This window comes from Eptatretus burgeri, chromosome 7 (genome assembly GCF_056783735.1).
Source record: "Eptatretus burgeri isolate ZD-2024b chromosome 7, Ebu_testis_v1, whole genome shotgun sequence".
NCBI classification, from domain to species: domain Eukaryota; kingdom Metazoa; phylum Chordata; class Myxini; order Myxiniformes; family Myxinidae; genus Eptatretus; species Eptatretus burgeri.
The window spans coordinates 45,542,573-45,562,965 of NC_140967.1; the positions used below are offsets into that span (position 1 = coordinate 45,542,573).

Here is a 20,393-nt window from a genome sequence, read left to right on the forward strand (position 1 = left end):
TTCGAATAAACTCCCATGCTCTCTTCAATCCCATTCTTACCTCCAGGCCTTCAAAACAGCTGTTCACCACCACCTCTTATCTTCCTCCATGCAAAACCTCGATCTTTTCTACCCCGTTAATCCACGCCAAACCCACCTCCTTCAAACTCCCTGCTCTCTTTCCTGAAAGTCTCTGAAATGTCCATCTTTTATACCCCGTGTTCCCTGCCCCCATCCCTCTCCCTTCCACAGATCTCCGAATGTCTCTGTTCCCCACTGTTTTGTCCTTCTCTCTCCCGCTCCTCTTGTCTCATGCCCCCCTTGCTGTGCGTTGTGTGTTGGCTCTCATACGAGCCTCGATAATGTACAGGAAAAAATTGTGCCCAATATCCCAGGAGATTGCTTGGGCAGCACTGATGTTCTGCACAGAGTATGGTCCCAATTGACTGGATTGATAATTATTATTATTGGCATCATTTAGTAAGTCTGATGTTGAATAGGTTATATTATTTAATTATGTTGAGATAAAAATTATTATTGTTTTTTTATTATTTGTGTAATTGTGCTGAATTTGGCATTGGAAGAATGTGGTTGTTCAATTGATTGCAATTTTTCTTTGTAGAGTGGCAGCTACAATGGTGCTTGTGGAGGTTGTGGTGGGTGCAGCAGGGTATGGTTTAAGCCATGTTCTATGGAATCGTCATGAGACAAGAATATCTGAAGAAGAGCTCAAACAATTGTCCAAAGCTCTTGTTGAAGAGTTCACCAGTCCTCAGCACTGGCAGCTGGATGTTGACCGAGAGATGGGACATCTGAAATGTGATGATCATGCATGGAATGGACGAAGATTAAATGCCATCGCTGCCAAGCCAGCAAAGCATTTGGGTTCAGTAGGTAATCAAAGCCTTGAGATCTCTGCCCCCAGGATTTTGGTTTAAATTGCTATAGCGCCTGGCAATACTGTATGTGGTTCTTCAAATCAGAAAACTTGCCTCAGCTGTACACACTTCCCTCAGACCCCTCCCCCTCACTTCCTTTCTCCATTTTGAATTCCCTCTCCCTCCTCACACTCCTCACCTATCTTCTGTCTCTCATCCTCTACCCTTCTTTCCCCTTTTGGTACACACAAGGAGGACTGCAAGGAGAGAGGTAGCATGTTGAGGCTTGGTGAATGTCATGTATAGCCCAAGTTAAAGACAACTCTGTAGTGCGAACATCAGAACTGAACCTTTCCACGTGACAAATTTGGTGCTTGAATGTTTTCTTTTTTGGGGTGGGTGGGGGGGGTGAGGGGCAACATGAGTAAAACTTTATTTTGTGTGTGTGTGTGTGTGTGTGTGTGTGTGTTTTGTGCAAAGGACATTTCAGCCAAGTGCTTCATACTGTAGCCTGGCGGTTAAGAGTTCAGATCGAGGGTTTGGCTGCACTCGCAGGTGTACTTGGCCCACAATTCCAACCACTGCTGCAGCCTTGTCTTTTCCCTCTGATAGAAAAAGCTGGTGAGAGTAGCCTAGCAATCAGCCACACAGCAAGACTCGCCCTTCGAGCCATTGCCCGTGCTCTCGGGCTGCCCTCACCGCGGCATCTGGTTTCGGACAATGTGGACTATTTGCTCGATGCTGTCTCCACGGGACTGCGCTTTGGAGGAACAGGGGTTCAAGGCCAGGCAGCCCTGAGAGTTCTACGTGCCACTTTGCAGCGCAGCAACCGCAAGTCCCTGCCCATTCTGCGACATGCAGCACTCGACCTACTCTCTGCACTTGATGTGCACCACTCGACTCGAGCTGCTCTCTATTGTTCTGCACTTCATGCTCTAGCCCAAGCACTTGGTAATCACACCCATTTGCTGCACATCATTCTATATTAAACGTAAGAAAAGTCACTCTAAAAGTAAAAGTTTTTTGTTTCACCACAAGTCCTTGTCATTGTTTATAGAATGTTTCTCATAGTGATGCAGAAAACACACATTTGACATTCAGCACTTGAAATGATTGTTTTGCTCTCAATGTGCTCTGAAAGGACTCATTTGCTTTTTTTTTTTCTGATAAGAAATTGATGGAAGAACAGCCCTGTTCTTGTCTATTAAAATTTGCATGAAGATAACTTGTCGAATGGTGGCAGACTTTGTAAAAGGAAGGTTTTTAGCTCGCCTGTTCGAAGAACAGAGAGCTATAAGCCTGTATCTCACTGGGCTGCGACAGCTCACGACAAAATGTGAACGGGATTCTCCAAAATGTCTCAATGTTCGCGGTGGTTCTCAATTTCCTCGCGCGAGTCGCAGGACGTCGCTCCGGTGTCGCTTAAATTTTGAACATGTTCAAAAAATTCGTGCGTCAAAATAGTCGCAGAGTCGTCACGGTTGTCTCGACCTGGTCTCGAACCCTTCTCAATTTAGTTTCCGTGAGTCAGAAGGTGCGACAAATGTGAGACAACTTTGTGAGGGATTGGTGACCTATGAAACTAAATTGTGACTGATTGGAGAAAAAAATGATAATCTGTCCTGGGACCCCTCAGAGTTTCGTAATTATATCGCAATTTGTTCTCAATGATGTGAGACATACGCAAAAATAAATTCAGTGTGATTCCAAGTGAAAATTATCGCAATTTTGTGTCTAACTAGTCGCGAGCTGTCGCAGCCCAGTGAGATACAGGCTATAGCGATACCCCCGGTGTGAGCATCAGCGTCAGCGTGAGCGTGAAAATGTTAAAGTTTTTGGTGCAAGTTATTTCCTTTCTAATGTTTTTATCTACCACACTATTTTTTACTGATTACAATATACAAATACATATATTGCTTTAAAATTATTTGGATCAGACTTCACTGCAATGCTTTATAAAAAATATTATTGGACTTGTCTTTTAAAAACGATAAATGTATAAACAGGCGAGCATTGAGTGGCTTTGACACCAACTCTGGTTAATATTGTTGCGCACCTGGGGTCGGGGCGAGAAGACCACGAGGGAGGGGGGGGAAGCTACCTCAGGTTCCCACCAGACTCTCCGGAATCGTAGGCCGTCGCACACGGGCAACTCCGTGACGCGGCGGGTCGCTAGTCGACCGTTAACGCCAATAACAACCACAAACGCCAATAACTCAACCACGTGACTTAGGGTCCTCCGTCGGCTGGATGCTGGTTACCTAATAGTCACGTGATCTAATTACAAGGGAACGCCTTCGTTACGCCTTGTTCATACCGGATCAGATGCAGCTGAGCATAACTACCAAGGACGTACCGGCTAGAAAACAGATCGTTGGGGGATAACGTCCTGGTTAATCTAGGATATGGACCATGCAGGACCAATGAAGGAAAAGACGAAAACGAGCTGGGAACATTTCTATACAAAGCATTTAATTACAATCAAGCGAGGAAAGGTATGTGGCACAGTGAATCGGGTTTGTTGGTATGTACAGCAGAGATAGCAAGGAATTTGTGGAGTGCGACAAAAGGCAAGCAATATACAAAAGCAGACACTGAGCAGACTTATGAGTCCAGGCAAAATAAGGTTTGATCGGGAACAAATTGCAACAGAATTTTTTTTAGCACAATGCATTTCTATGAGGTCCCCACAACACCAAACTAAAAGCCCTAAGAAATCCCTGTTGCGGAAATATGTCTAATTTGCATAAATCCAATATGGTGGCCAATTATCAATATTGTGCCATATCTTTGCTCACAGATGACATATTTGGGTGATTTCAACTTCTAGAATGGGTATTTTGTATACAAGGATGCATTTAGAATACTTTTAAACTTCCCTGGAACAAAATCTCATTTTTTGGCCTCCTCAAACAAATCCAATATGGCCTCCAAATATCAATATTTTGCCACATCTTTGCTCTTGGATGATATATTTGAGCCATTTCAACTTCTAGTATATATCTTTTGCATACAAGAATGCATTTAGAGTATTTAACAACTTTCTTGGATGTATTTTGATGCACATCTCATTTGCATAAATCCAATATGGCTGCCAAATATCAATATTTTGCCATATATTTACTCTCAGACAACAGGTTTGAGCGGTTTATATTTCTCGAATATTTGAGGGGATCAAAGGCTAAATTTGGGATAGTTTAATATTTTGATTGGATGGGTTTAAATAAAATCATGGATGAATTTAATAAAATCCAATATGTCCACCAAATATCGATATTTTGTGATCAAATTTATGACAGTCACTTCTTTGGCTAGTGTTTCATTGCAGGCATATCAATACCCTACTGAAGATGCCCATCAAGGTCATCATTATAGTCATCAGTGAAATCTGGTAGCTGTGAGTTGGCACAACTTGTCCCACGGCATTCTCCACAAACAGCACTGCAATGCAGATTATACTTTCTGCATGTTCACCTCTTTGTATTACAGTCTGTTTTACAGCTACAGCAGATGACATCCAGTAGTTTTGATGGGGCTGCAAGCTGGTCAGTTTGTATTGGCAAACATTGTCCATCCACCATGTGCCATCCCCACTCTTCCGGCCTCATATTGATGCTTCTTCCTTTCCACTCCATCATCTGATAATATACATGGAGGCTGTGATACTTTGCTGCTGCTGAGGTTGGGGGTAGAGTTTGAGGTTCTACATGAGATGTGCTCTTGGAAACCTTCTCACAAAATCGCCTGTATCGTAAAGTGTCCAGTCCTTGTTCTTGTTCTTTGGCACCACCATATAATGACACAAGTGCTTTTTCTCCTGCTGCAATAATGTCCTGTTTTGCCACATGTCCTTCTTGGCTGAACACCTTAGCTTGCTGACGGAACAGGGCAACACTCTTGATCTTCCTTACTGCTAAACTCTTTCCCAATCCAAACAGGCGAGAAGTTGTATCGCAGCCAATGATTGCATGGATAAATAACACATGGTCACAAACATCAGGACCAATAAATTCCTTTGACTGCTTTATGCACCATATCCTGGTCTTTTTTGCTGATTGCCTGGGCTCTGGGGCCAGGAACAAGTCATGTGCATCCAGTTCAGCATGATGCAGTAGGAGGATGAGCAAGTCCGTGTCATCCCCCATCAGGACAGTGTCATTGATTCTAGCAGATGCAACAGCTGTTTGGACAAAAAGCAAATCGGCATCATGCTTTGCATGATCTATATTACACCCAGCCCGCTCTAGTTTGTTACCAAGATAAACAATAAATCGCTGTTTGTTTGTCACATTTTTCAAGAATTCCTCCTTCTTAGACTGTTATAACCATTCCACCAGTGAAGTTTACTGTCATGCCTGAACAAGCCCCTGTCCTTCTCATGTGCGTGGCATCTTTTGTTGTTGGACCGTCTTGGTATCCATCAAAGATAATGGTAGCAGCCCCATATTTATGTGTAACATATGTGACATAAAGCTGACTGACACTCTCATATGTGGAACCTCTTGGCCATGAAAGACGATGAAGTAGCGCACCACCATCGAGAATATACTGGACATTTCCAATTGGTTCTCGTTGCTCCCCTTGCATGGTCTTCCAGAGAACATCGGCAAGGACAGCCTTATTGGCCTGCAGGTGAAGGAAGGAAGATTCAAACAATGCTGGGGGGTAACGAGACAGTTCATATTTGAAGAGTGACTGTGGATCTTCACAGCGCTCCCCAATGGTTAACAGTCTCTGGAAGATCAACTGTGGATCTACCTTCACAGATTCTCCTTTGATCTTGACAGTTGATCTTGAATTAAGTGTCACTGCTCGATCACATTTCCGGAAGGTGAACTCTTCTACAGATTTCCCAACCATGGATGCTAGAATCTTTTCTCCAACTGTTCTTGATCTTTCAACATTGACTCCTTCCTGGGCTGTCATGCCATTTGCAATGTTAAACGGGGACTGATCCCGTGCGAATGGATCTCTCTCCCTGAGATAGCTGATAAGATCAAGGGTGTCATTGACATCTCTAGCTTGTCTAGCTTTTGACAGGTCTTTGTGCTGGTCACTGGTTTCAAATGAGATGCCACCGAGCTTCTGCATGGCCTCGTTGATATTTGCACATGCTGGCATGGAAAGGACCCACGCCAAACGCTGAGTTTCTGTCATTCCTTTTCCTCTTGTCAGGCCTCCATGTGTCTTTATACTTCTCATCAGCACTTGCTCAATTGTGATATCCGTGGATAGTCCTGCCCAGTACCTATCATTGCGCCTCACCACATGGTATCCTTTCTTAAATTGCTGATGGACATCTGGATGACTTTCCGGCAGATTAAGCATCATTTGCAGGTATACATATGCAGACTTTGCATATAACATGTGTCCCAGATGCATCCAATGAAATTAAGTATTACAAATGCATCCGTGGATCCAAAGATCTCATTATAGAAATTTAAATCACTGAAATACATCATCTGAGAGCAAAGATTTGGCAAGATATTGATATTTGGTGGCCATATTGGATTTATGCAAATGAGATTTTGTTCCAGGGAAGTTTAAAAGTATGCAAAATGCATCCTTGTATACAAAATACCCATTCGAGAAGTTGAAATCACTCAAATATGTCATCTGTGAGCAAAGATATGGCACAATATTGATTATAATTGGCCGCCATATTGGATTTATGCAAATTAGACGTATTTCCGCAACAGGGATTTCTTAGGACTTTTAGTATGGTGTTATGGGGACCTCATAGAAATGCATTGCGCTAAAAAAAATTTTGTTGCAAATTTTTCCCGATCAAGTGGAAAAATGGGCTAGATTGCTTTGACTATTCTCCAAACCCTTGACTTGTGGTGGCAGTTCCCCATTGACCAGCTCAGTTTGAATAGGACCTTTAAGGAGCTCCCGGAAGCAGTTGGTAGCTGAGTCATCTTCATCAAGCTTTATGTATGCACCAACCCAGGTTTTATTGGTGATACCCACAAATTTCCCACCCTAGTCAGCACCAGAGAAGTTGTGGAGTTCAATCAGGTCTTGACACTTATGACGTCCAATCACTTGAACTCGCTCCACCACTTCAATTTCTCTATTTCGTGCCCTTGCCAGTTAAAAACTTGAGACGAGTGTGAGTTCCAAGACGACCACAAGAGACCGGGTCGAGGAGAAGCGTAAGGACATCAGTGTCAGGTGACCAAACACATACTTCCCGCCAATCACTCTCAGCTACAGAGGCAAGGACTTTATGAGGAATCACTGTATCAGCCTCTTCGTGTGAATGATCTTCCTCAAAATCACAGCCCTTGATCTTGGTGTCGTACACGACGATCAACTTGACGTTGTTGCTGCTGGAGAAATGTTGCATCAAACCCTCAGCGAACATACATGTGAGGCTACTTTTGGTCCTTGAAGCAGATAAAATCTCCTTGAGAGACATGGTAAGTTTCATTTCTGGATTAATTTGTAATTCTGTGGACGTCATGGCTCTCTTTTGGCGAGTCTTGTTTTTCAGAGACTGATCCTGGTAACGGTCAAAGACCACTCGACCCTCGTTGTAGCCGACCATCATGAACTCATTGCGCTTGATGAATGCCACTTGAAGGTCAGAGAGCTTCTGCATGGTCGGCGTTTTCTTCATGCTCTGAAGCACAGCCATGGCATCAACAATGAGAACTTTAGGTGGTGGACTCGTTGGTGCTGTATTGAGAAGAGTGGTAGATTGAAGTGGTTGAGCCTTAGCTCCTTCAACGGCGTGCATCAGACTGGCCTTGTCAGCTGGGATATAAAGAGAGCCGTCAACAGAGCAAAGAGAGCGTGGCACCACAGACATCTCGTATTCCCCAACAGTCTCCTCCAGTTTTGGTACCAGCTCAGGGTGACTTTCTTGAATAATAAGGAATCTGCCCAGAAGTTCACGCAACTTGATGACCTTGTCACCCACGTGGACTCGAGTTTTCTCCATACAGTTTGAGAAGGTCTTTAGCTTGAACTTCTTCATTGGGTCCCAAACTGAGAGTATTGATGTGGGCAACAATGTCATGGACTAACTCCTCAAAGCGCTGCTGTCCCTTCTCTGCAAAGTGCAGAATGTCATTTTTTGCAACATCTGGTACAAGAGCGGAGGATACCAGGCTCTTCAGAGGAGACTTTTCTGTGAATGGATTGCCACCACAATGCAGCTCGATGGAGTGACGGAGCTTCAGAGCATTTTCTCTTGACCTGACAGCAACAGCACTGGAAAGATGGTAGTGTTCACTTCGTTCAGATGACCTGGAGGCTCGAGGGAAGCTGTGGAGGAACTGCTTTACTATATGAGTGTGATGGTAAGAAGTCTGTCCAGAGCGGCTTCATCTTGACTCAATCCAACCATCCGGCCATGACGCTTCAACAACTTGATTTCTTGCTCCAGAGTTTGGTCAGTAAAAAGGTGAGTGAAGGGAACCTCTGATTTTGTCACAACGAAGTCACCTGACTTCAGTGCTTCCCATGCAGCAGGGTCATCCTGTTCCAGAGTGTTCATTTGAGCAAGATGGGCAGGCATGAGGCGTGCATAATTCAGGTGATCGTGTGCGAATAAATATTTGACGTTCTCTAGTGCAGCCAAATAACCTTCCCAGTCACCCGAGCGACATGCACCGATAAGATGCAGAAGGCTCTCTACCTGCTCGAGGTACTGCATGAAAACTGTGTGAGCTCTCCTATGTCTTTTTTGTCTTCAAGCGGCTTGACATTCTCTGAGTATGAGGACTGGAGATTGTGTAGATCTCAACCATATCTGGACTGCGCTCGTGGAGAGCCTTCTTGAGAGCGCTGCATTGGACACGGAGAGGTCCAGGTGAAAGGGCGGCAGAAATGGCTTCAAACCTAATCATCATGATCGCCAGGCTGGTTGTGATGTGATACTCAACGCCTCGCTTGTATGCCTTGCTGCCATAGATTCCACGAAGAGCTTCAGAAGTGTATGCGCCACTTTCAATGGCACACGTATCTATCTATTCCACTTCCGTCAATCGTTTTGCCAAGAGTATGCAGGCAAATAAATCCAATATGCAGAACACCTGGTAGGAGGAGCCAGTGTTTGTTACCAACTGACTGCTGAATCTTGAGGGCACGGCTGTAAAGATCCAGATCGAGCGTTATGAGGACTCTTCTCTCAGGATCGAGCACAAAAGCAGATATGCCCTGAGTCAACATCAGAACAGTAAAATAGGGTTCCATAGTCCGTGGGCGAGGTCCTGAATAGTGGAGCAATAACCTCTGTGTTAGTCAGTCCATGATTCTGTGAGGAGCTGGATAGTAGCAGCCCAAGTTGGCATCACTCTGTCCTTTGCCAACTTCTCACTCTTCGGTGTATGTTCTTTCAGCGAAATAATAGAATCAGCAGTATTTCGGACATTTTGAGTCTCGGCTTGATTTTACTGTTTATCTGTTTCCTGTTGGTTTTCAGGCTCTACGTGTTGGTCATCTGTACCGAAGTAATTAGCAAGGGCCCAGGTGTGAGTGAATTCTGTTGAAATGAGACTTTCGTTTCCCAGTTAGTTGACCGCAAAACGTATCGGCTTGGTTTTGATGATTGGCTCTTGCAGGTATTTGACTTTAAAGGCTGGTGGTGCAGGAGAAACGAGCTTTTCTGGGAGCACAAGTGGTTGGTTGACGGGTTCTCCATCTTCTGCTCGCTGGTTAGTCACGACCACTGTACCATGGAATGTGTTCTGTCCAGTTGGTGTGACTTCTAAGAGGTCAATGTTATCCACAGCAAACCAGATGTTCACTCCTTTCTTCACAAAATCTGGGGGACAAAATCCACCATTTTCATTCATCTGCTGAAGAACACCTTGTTGCACGTGAATTTCAAAGTCAAGGATCCTCCGGTAGTCACTCCCAATGTACACTTCTGTGAGGTTATTGACGAGGCTCTTGTCATGTACTCTGGAATGAATGGTGAGAGGTATGCCGATTGAGAGGGGCGTCTGGACGGTCTGCTGAAACCCATCATTCTTCTTTGATTGATGCTTCATCTGTCGATCGCTCCGAGTATTTTGGATTAGAAACTGGCAAGCAGCATCAACAGATTTGGCCACTTCATCATTGTGCATTCTGGAAACTTTGAGAACATGAGGGTCAAAGAGGAGATGGGTTAAGAAGAACTGAAATAGTGGAGGATTTTCAAAGCTGCCATTGAATGACCATTTTCGGTGCTGCATCATTTCTTCTCGTAACATATTAGCCATTTTCCTCAAGTAGCCAATTGCTTCGCCATCATCGAGCAGTGCAGACCGAAGGTCCATCGCCTTGCTAACTGCTGTTGGGAAGATGAGGTTGTCAGGCTCATTTTTCCGCAAAGACTTAAAAAACTGAACATTTGGAAGGCCCTCAGAAATAAGCTTTTTCAGGTGCTTGTGGTAGTTTCCCCGTCTCATTTACTTCCACCTGATATATTTTCAAAATTGACAAGTATGCATAGTTCATCTCAGCCATACTGAGGGTAACCTCATCATCAGTAAGTGTGTTTTGAACGGAGAGAAGCAACTGTTCATCACATGCAGAGTGGATGAGCTCAACATTACTATGCTCTACAGGAGTAAAGGTGCGCTGAGCAGACCGCAAGCATTGTCTATGATAGTACTTTTCAAAAGCAGAAGCATCCCCAGCGTCCTCAAGCTCTGACAGGCAAGTTCGGACATGGTCATCCTGAGTCTTGAGCTTCATCTCGAGGAAATTGTCACCCATCCTGTCAGAAACAAGCTCGAATGAGCTAAGATCCTCGTCCTCTTAATGATGACGTTATAAAAACGAATATGACGTCATTGTAATGTATCAGGTTTGCGATAAATTATCTGTGTTAATGCCCGGCTTGATTCCCACAAACAAAATTCAAACAGCTTGCCTAGTTTCGGAGATAATGGTATTGGCGATTTCCATTAGCGGCGATATTATGACGTCAACTTTTTTTCTAGGAAGAATTTCCAAAATCGGAGATGGTTACTGCCTGCGCGTGGGCTTTCTGCATATACATGGCAAGTTTCACGAAGATCCGATGAAAACTCTGGGTTGTGAAACAAAAAATGTCGAAAAAATAGGAATGACATCATAAAAATTGATATGACGTCATGGTGATGTATCATATGCCCTGTTCGATTCCCGCAAACAGATTTCAAAAAGCTTGCCTAGTTTCGGAGATAATTTTTTAGGCGATTTCCATTAGCGGAGATATTTTGACGTCATAACTTTTTTTTTCTCGGAGGAATTTTCAAATTCGGAGATGGTTACTGTTTGCGCAGGGTATTTTTACATATATACGCCAAGTTTCAGGAAGCTTCGATGAAAACTGTAGGCTGTGAAACAAAAAAGTCAATAAGAACAACAACGTGAGTAAGACTTAGAGATCCTCCACGAGGATCTAAAAACACAGTGGAGAGGTACTGTAGTGTCGTTAGGACAGAAGCTGCAGGTTGAGAACAAACATACCTCTGCTTTTGGGATGGTTTTTGTCCTTTTAGGCCGGGAAGAGTCAATGGCAGTGGAAGGGCGACCAGGCCCTCGCACAGGGCATGCAGGGGAATCCGACTGTTCGCGCTTACCCCGGAGTCATTCGATCATGCTCTTGTTAACAATGGGTTTCCGACATTCCCTATGGCAATACACCAATTTACATTCAGATTCACTCAGACCAACCCCGAGTGTCGATGCAGCGACAGCAGACGAGGTGTAGTGAAGAGAGGGTGGAGCAGAGAGGCGAAGCAAGCAGGTGGAGAAAAGCAGAGAGAGAGTGGACAGCTTCACGATCTGCCTTTTATAAACCCCGGGTGAAGGGTGGGGTGACTATCCGAAGCGATGCACCATGACCCGAATCACGCTTCCTTCTTGGGTCACGGCGGTCCTGGCCCTGCCCTGCCAGGCTCCTGGGGCCGGAAGCGGTCTCATTCGCACATCCGTCACGACACGGCCCGGAGCCTCGCACCGAACTCCGGCGCTGCCCCCCCCTCCCCTCCCGGTGACCCCCGTCCCTCGCCACTCGTCCTGTCATGTTTTGGTGACTGGACGAGGGTCACGTCAGTCCCACGTGCTTATCCGGGGCATCCCGGCGAAACACAGCCAGTGCTGTCAACGCGTCTGGCCCGTCCACGCGGCTTAAGTGGCCTGGGCCGTGCAGCACGCCTCTGCTTGGTGGCGAACTGTATTGATGCGAAGGTGTGAGGAAGTGCGGGATGACCTTTCCCGTGGTTGAGGTGATGAGCGAGGTGAGATGCCGTTGTAAATTGGCATGCAGACTTGAATGAAAGGGCGTGCCGTGCACTCCCTGTCCAGTGTTGGTGGTGAGTCCCTCACAGGGCTGCGTGGGTGTCTGTTATTCACATTGTGTATATGTGCTTGATTGCTTGGTTGGGTTTGTATCATGGATAAAAGGAAAGGGTTGAAATGGAAATCAGGATTGAAAAGAAGATAGAGATATAATCATTAGACCCACGCAACGCACTGCGTCCCATTAACCCATTAGACATGAGGGGAAGGTCTGACTGCATGAAGACTAATGAAATAACTGTCTGGGGATCACTATGTTGGGTGCCATTGCCTTAGCGACATGTGGTTTTGCAGAACCGCAACAATATTAAGTTGATATTAGCGTAGTTAAATTGACAGATCATTTCGATTTCATCTTCACATTCCTCATTCCTTCTGCCAGAGAGGTGGTTTTCAGCTCCAGCAGAGGCTTCAGAAGCTTCACAGAATCCTTCCACCAGTTGCTCAGATCAAAGCGTTTCTCCCGTACTATCCAGTCCAATTGACGACGTCACTGGATGCATGGAGGATTATAGGTCAACTGTGCCTGTTTCGGCGGAGGATGTGGAGCGTTTCTTCCTGCAGTATCATCGGGATCGTTGGCTAGCTCAAGGAGAACCTGAGTCAGGAGGTCCATCAACCATTGCAGGTCCTAACAGACACTTGCTAATTGAATGTTTTCCACAATGCCAAGTTCCATCCAATGTCTAACTTATCTTATTCCTGTACTGCAAGTTCTTCACACTTTGCTGCCATAATGACCTTTCTTTGTCTTGCACCGTTTTGTTGCAAGGAGAGAGATGTTTGCATGATGTGAGTAACTTATTCCTGCTGTGTGGCAGAAGCAGAGGGTGGGGTGCAAGGTGTAGCAACACCAATGGCAGGGGACCTGGGCTCGGGTATTGGTGAGTTATCAGATTCCGGTCCAGAAGGGTGCTCGAAACTCCCGCTGCACGTGTGTTTGTGCAAAGAACTACTGGAGAGAAGTACACACCTTTTAGCACACCACAATCTGACCATTAGACTTCAGGTGGGAACTTGGAAACGAGCACACATGTCATGTTGTAAGGAGAATTCTGTGGTAACTCAACTGCGAATTGGCCTTCATCCCATATGGCTCATTCTTGTCGCTTTGCATTTATGTTCTCTGAACGGTGCAGATGCTCGAAGTGGCAGGTTGTTGCGTGCGAGTGCTGCGTTCCCACAAGGAGGACTTGCTCCCCGCAGCTCACCAGCTCTGGTTTGCACTGGTTCCTCGTCTACTTGGAGATGATCCACGTGTGGTTCTTGCTGCCTTCGAGGCCAGTTTCCTTAATGGAGCAAAGTTTTTGGACAGTAATTGATTGTTGTGGGTCTTTTTTGAATCAGCTGCTCTAACCTTCATGGGACAAAACTGTGGGGCGTACGCTTGTCATTGGTGGCCATTTTAAGCCGTCTTTCCTTTCTATACAAGATTATTTGTCCACATGTCAATTATTTTGATGAGTTGACATTCATACAGTGATGCTCATTTTCTGATCATTTTGTGCTGCAGCTGTTGGGTATATTGGCGCAGTGTTGCGGTGATTTTCTCCGCCACCGTGTCGTCTCGGAAGTGCTACCTCGTCTATCGAGCTCCTTGTTGAATCAGGCAATGATCAGTGCCCGTGCAGGTGCCCTGTATTCGTACACTCAAGCCTCACGCCTGCAGTATGCTGCATTGAAGAGCGTTGGTCCAATGTGCCTCGCCCTCGGTCTAGGTATGGTTTCTACCTTCTTTTTGGTCTTATTATAATCGCTTAAGGTTTATTTTGAACAATTAACTTTTTACAAATTGAGGCTTTTTAAGGAGGTGTGTGGAGTAGTTGGGTGAGCATGAGGTAATTTGTTTATTTTCATAGAGAAAGGTCTGTATCGTATTTTTTTGAGTTCCACTGATGTGTTTCTACTCAGCTACAGAGGATATTGAAAAAGTAGCTGCAGCAGCACTTCCCTACCTGAGCAATCGGCAGCCAGAACATCTACAGGAGTCTGCGATCGGGTATGGATATGCATTTTTATACTGCAAAGGTTCTAACTCGCTGTATTGTTTTGTTGTAATTAAATTAGCTGTCTCTCTTGTCACAAACACTTCATCTTGCCTTTGTGTTAATTGTACATATTGCCGAAATGACTCTTAGAGGGTAACATTGCTTAGTATAGTTCAGTTATTTCCTTAATGAATGTCTTTGGGTAAGCGTGAGGTAATTAATGCGTGATATTAAATATGTAGACAGACGATTTCAACCCTTCCCAGTGTCTGAGTCTAAAAACCACCATCCCTTTGAACTTTGTATTTAATTTTCTACCCTTTGGACTCTGCCCTTCAATGTGTTGGCTTAATTATGGCTTATGCCTGGTTTGGCTTGATGGTTAGGGTGGCGGGCTTTGGATCCGAGGGTCCTGAGTTGAAATCCCGCTCAGCTGTTGAATTAATACCAGGTGGGGTTAACTCGACCTGTCATCCTTCCAAGGTCGGCAAAATGAGCGCCAGCATGCTGGTATACTGTATCGGAGTGGTGACCCGTCCAGGATTGTGCCCAATAGCCAAGGAGACTGCTTAAGCAACACCAACACTCTGCACAGAGTATGGTCGCAATCTCCTCTCCTTCAATGTCCTTTTTAGTGGCTGGGTGGGCCATCAGCCTTCACTCTTCAGTATAGACAGAAAAGCGGTGCTTTGGGCACCTCGGTGATTGGGGGGGGGGGGGTGGACTACCCGGGTAACAACTAGATGGGCAGTACTCCACCCATCAAATGGACCTTCAGACCAATGGTTAGGGGATAGGTGTGGGACGTTATAGCTGGGGTGGAGGGGGAGTAGCAGATGCCCGGGAGCCTACACGCGAGCTGCCATGGGATTTCCCCTTGAAACGGCACCTTTTTGCCACTGCAGTCTTCGCCATGCCGCACCCCGCAATTCGTGCCCACTCTCCACTCCGTGCCAAGATTGATCTGCGGCTCAATCTGTGACTTCCCTGCTTGGGTCAAGCTGTGGTATATCAGCCTTGTCAATTTATCTGGTCTTCCTCCTTTGGAATGTCTGAGGGCCCAGATGGTGCTTATATAATTAAAGAATCTCCTGATCGGTCGTTGGTTTTGTGGGCACGTGCAGTCGTGACCAAAAATATTGGCATCCTTGCACTTTTTTCAAATAACTCACAATTTTCTCGAAAAATAAGATGAAATTGACAAAAGTATTTGGTCTCCACAATTTTTTATTTCACTGTTAATATTACAGAACCTTTGTTTTTGATTCAAAACTTAACACATGCTTTTAAATCAGAGAATAAAAATATATGGCATTGACAAAATTATTGACACCCTCGAGAATTAATATTTGGTAGCACATCCTCTGGACAAAATAACTGCAGTCAAGCGCTTCCTATAGCCATGTACGAGCTTCCTGCACTTCTCCTGACAGTTTGGCCAAATGCTCTTCTTCAAACTGCTCCAGTTCTCCCAGATTTGAAGGATACCTTCTCCCAACTGCTGTTTTCAGATCTCCCCACAGGTGTTCAATAGGATTTAGATCTGGACTCATTGCTGGCCACTTCAGAACAGTCCAGCGTTTTGTCTTGAACCATTCCTGGGTGCTTTTTGAAGTGTATTTGGGGTCATTGTCCTGCTGCTGCAAGACCCACGTCCTTCGACAGAGACCCAGCTTTCTGACACCGGGTTGAACATTGCGCTCCAATATGCCTTGGTAATCTCCTGATTTCATGATGTCATGCACACATTCGAGGCACCCAGTGCCAGAGGCAGCACAGCAACCTCTAACCATCACTGAACCTCCTCCATGTTTGACTGCAGGGAAGGTGTTCTTTTCTTTGAAGGTGGACACAGGAACATCAAGGTCTCTGGAGATGGACTTGTAGCCCTGAGATTGTGCATGCTTGGCTACAATCTTGTGTCTGACCTCCTCAGACAATTCTCTGGTTTTCTTTCTTTTCTCCATGCTCATTGCAGTACACACAATGACACAAAACAGCAGAATGACTCCTTTTCTCTATTCAAACTGGTTGAATGAGTGATTTTATATTGCAGGCACCTGCAACTCACCACAAGTGAGTTCAATTCCAAAGTAAAGGAGAATCACCCGTTTGAAATCTAATCATTTCTAACAACTTCTAAAAGGTGCCAATAATATCGTCCAGACAATTTTAGGATTGCTGTGTGGAATAAGCTAAGATTTAGTAATTTTTCAGCTTTTTTTGTTTTGTTTTGTTTTGTTCCACTGCAAACCAAAGAAATACATTTGTGGATACCAAAATATTTTTTTATTTCAACAATTTTCTTAAAGAAATTGTGCATTATTTTAAAACAGTGCAAGGGTGCCAATATTTGTTGTCATAACTGCATATGGTAGTTGAGTAAGGGGTTGTGCTTGATTCATTTATTTATTGTCATTGCTTCCTTGTATTCCCCTCCCTGTGCCATTCGGTTTGTTATTAAACACTAGCAAATACGACCGTCACTTCGCTTGCGCGAATATTGAGATGGAGAGGGGGGTGTGGGGAGGATGGGAGGGGGGTGAGGAAGAGAGGGGGAGAGTGAGGCCTCACCACACATCACTATACACTGCGAGAGGGGGAGGGAGCGAGGATGATGGGGGAGAGACGGGAGTAGGGGGGAGGGGGTGTTCTGGATATGCATTTCATAGGGAGACTTGAGGGAAAGTGGGGGGGGGAGGAGGGGGAATGGTTCCCTTCTGCTGGCATGAGTACAGGATTGAACGAAATAGGGTATGTTAAAACTGCACATTCAAACGGGTCGTACTAAACAACGCCCAGATACCACCCAGAGATATCTGTGGGGGGTGGAGGGGCTTTGGGAGGAGGTAAGCATAAGTGGAGGGTGGGGGGAGGCAGTGTGAGGTGAGGGGAGGGGGGGAGAAGGGGAGGCAGCATACTTGTGCTTTACTGTGGTGATAAAATGCACCCCCGACAGCAGCGTTTTCTTTTTAATCGCCATGTTCTATATAAAACCAGGTGGGAGCATTTAATATTTAAAACCCATACGATCTATCTGGCAAAGGCCTGCCTGCATGCATTCCCCCAATTCGTGTTCCTCCAACCTCCGTTCGGTCCATGCTGACCATGCACATGCACCGGTGATATACTCGTACTTTCACTTGCACACATGCACAGATTTCCCCACACACACACTGTATGCTGGAACGTCCTGTGTGGCTTTGGCACTGCAGCACATCTGCTCCCCACGTGCTGAAGCACATAATTCGTGAGACGGCTGCATAACCTCCTCCACAGCACCACACACCACAAGCCCAGATGCGAGTTTGAATTCGGATCGCATGCCTGCGAAACCTGTGCACTGCACACATGTAACCAAGCATGCAGGCACGCACACACCCCCATGGAGTCATTTGTACCACATCGTTTTCAGCAACTGCCAACTTAATATATTGCAGCAACTATTAGTATATATTTATATTAATATTTTGGAATGAAAGCAGATCGCACAAAATGGTGAAAAAGAAAACTGTGTATGTAATTGCCGAAAAAAGGACACCATGTGGACTGCATCACCATGGCTTGCAAAAACAGATTACGGAGCATGGCGTTGTGCTTGGTGAAGTTACTCTTTCTGCACATTCCTTAATTTTTTCTTCATCAAATATAATAATCCAAACAGTAGGAAAAAAAAAAGATTCATGCTTTGCTTAAATAATTACTAAAAAGAATGGCTAATTTGTTAAAGTTTTCAGGTTTCACCACTTGTTTAGTCCACGAGATCCTATTCTTAAATCGGATATAATATTTTCTTTCTATACTTTAATTAGTACGTGAAAGTAGATCGTGTTTCCAAATCGAGGCATGTTTGAATCGGTCAGACAAAATGGCAAATTCAGACCCCAGGAAGCTGACAGAGGGCTGACCAAGGATAATTACATAAGGCCATTAATTATCTTCAAAAGAGCCTGGTGTTGGCTTGGTGGTTTGCGTAGCTGGCTTGGGATCCTAGAGTCCTGAGTTTGAGTCCCGTTTGCCACTGAATTATCACCAGGGGGTTGACTCAGCTTGTCATCCTTCCGAGGTCGATGAAATGAGTACCAGTGTACTGTTCCCGGTGTATGCCCCGGTTAGATTAGGTGTACCATATTCCTGTGTGTTGTACGAGGTGACCAGGGTTGGCGTCAGGAAGGGCATCCGGCCATAAAAAAAGCATTGCCTCAAGAGGGGAACCATGATTGCATGGAGCCTGCAAAAAGCGAAAAATGGCTGTAAAAAGGCCTTTTAAAAAAAAAAATTATCTTCAAAAGGGGTGTTTACATTAACCCAAACACCCAATTTTGCATTCATGCACTCCCTTGGAGTTCCCTTAGTACGCATGCAGTTTCAGGCTGCTAGGTTTCATGGTTTTATAGTTATGGAGGAGACACACTGTCACACACACTGACATTTATTAGTATAGATACCTGGTCTTGGGGTGAATCCTGGTTGCCGTGGTCCTCCCTTTGGTTATTAAGAAAATCCCGTTGAGGGATTAATCGACTGCGGCAGTCAAAGCGGCATATAAAGACAGTGCCACTCATCTCAGGCTTGCGCAGCATAATTGGACATGAGATGGCGGTGCTAATTAGCATAGTGCTCGACGGATTTGGTGCTCCAATCTGCACAGTGTCATGACTTTTCAACCTGTGATCTGACAGGGAGTTTCGAATCGGTTGACCGTTGCGGTCATATTGAGGCGACTTGCTGTATTTGAACCAGGCAACTAGAATAGACTGCATGACAACAACAATATGTATCTCCATATCATAGATATTTGTAACACCTGATGAAATTTATGGCACACAGGTCTGTATTCCCATATTCTGTTCATTGATCCATCTGGTTTTTATCCCTTTGGCAGGCTTTTTCAAGACCTCATGAAGTTGGAACCCGATCTGATGTGGTTAATGTTGAATGATCTCTATTGTCCAGAGACCCTTAAGATCCCACACAAAAGCCTTAATACGCCAAAGTTTGCCGGCTCCGCACAGCTCCAAGAGTACGCAGAGAACACGCTCCATCTACTCGCCTTACTTGATGTATAGATGTTGCCACAGACTACATGCTAACATCTCTGGTTTTGGAATTGTGTGTGTTCATTAGGTTTTTAATTTCCTCCTTTCAGCCACCACCCACGTGGTTGTGCTATGGGAACTGTTTCAGATTGTCATTAAAACCATATTATTCTTGTTCTCAGTTTCGCTAACCGGATGTTCTTTTGAAAGCCATGGTCAGGTTGACCACAGCAGGGTCTCCATTGCCATGTTCACGTTGAAACTGCAGTTTTCCGTGTGATATTTCCCGATATTCACATCCATTAATTTACATCGGCCTATTTTCATTTCACTGCAGGACGAATAACTCATTGAACTTGAGGTGGGGATTTTTTTTTTTAAGCATACTCTGCAAACATGCTGAGTGTGGGTTGGTGACAGGGTCAGCACTGGAGTTTAATTTATTCAGGGAGCCAGTGATAACTCACCTCTTTGTGAAAGACATTGTGAGAGTTGTAACATTCACCAGCTTTAATGTCCGCAGGATGGACGTCACATTTTCTGATGTAACGTTAAAGACGCGAAGCACCAATCCGACAGTTATATAGTCGGGTTGGGAATCGTACAAAGATAAGTGCACTTTCGCTGTGCCATCCCGTCAGACTTTTACAAACAGGTGCAACTATAGATGTGTTGATGCAGACTTCACTTATTCTACCTCTCCTGGGTAGTAGATTGGTTAGTGGAGTTATTCTCATTTATCAACAAGTTTGTAATCGGATAAGGTGTGTTACAAGACTCCCAGGTTCTTTACTCAATCAGAGAGGCCAAGTCACTGGATTAACTCCAAACCTGAGTTTATTCCAAGACGACGAAAAGCATCAACACAAAACACCAATGTATGCAACAAAGTAATTCTGGATTAATTGTTTCCTCCCCTCTTTAACTCTCCTTCTTATTTATATAGCTTTGGAGACTAAACATTCACAAATCCCCCTCTCTTTACAAACCACTTGTACTTGCTGGACTATTCTACATGGGGAAGTAACCGGAAATCTCTCGCACCCTATCGATCTTTCAACACAGGTTAAAGACAACATTACTTGTTACCCTCGCTGAAGGAGAGGGTATTGCGTTTGTTTGTTTGTCCGCACAGAACTTTCGTGTTTTTCTCTGCAACCGCTTGTCAGATTGAGATGAAATTTTTTTCCCAAAGGTGTGACTACTCATGTAGAATGATT

The 20,393-nt window shown here is 44.8% G+C and overlaps 1 protein-coding gene across 3 annotated transcripts in view; it reads left to right on the forward strand.

Moving 5' to 3' along the window:
• The window catches only part of TTI1 (TELO2 interacting protein 1), a 30,860-nt gene extending 11,506 nt beyond the window's left edge, over positions 1 to 19,354 (forward strand). Inside the window, exons 2-9 of one of the 3 annotated variants that reach the window (XM_085888298.1) lie at positions 602 to 873; positions 1,338 to 1,808; positions 12,529 to 12,774; positions 12,971 to 13,155; positions 13,286 to 13,426; positions 13,660 to 13,864; positions 14,058 to 14,145; positions 19,020 to 19,354. In XM_085888298.1, coding sequence (XP_085744424.1) covers positions 602 to 873; positions 1,338 to 1,808; positions 12,529 to 12,774; positions 12,971 to 13,155; positions 13,286 to 13,426; positions 13,660 to 13,864; positions 14,058 to 14,145; positions 19,020 to 19,203 — 1,792 coding nt within the window. In that variant the 3' untranslated portion in view covers positions 19,204 to 19,354. Of the gene's footprint in view, positions 1 to 601; positions 874 to 1,337; positions 1,809 to 12,528; positions 12,775 to 12,967; positions 13,156 to 13,285; positions 13,427 to 13,659; positions 13,865 to 14,057; positions 14,146 to 19,019 lie in introns of all 3 variants that reach the window. The other 2 variants (XM_085888297.1, XM_085888299.1) reach the window with 2 other exon arrangements.
• Positions 19,355 to 20,393: the final 1,039 nt, after the last annotated feature.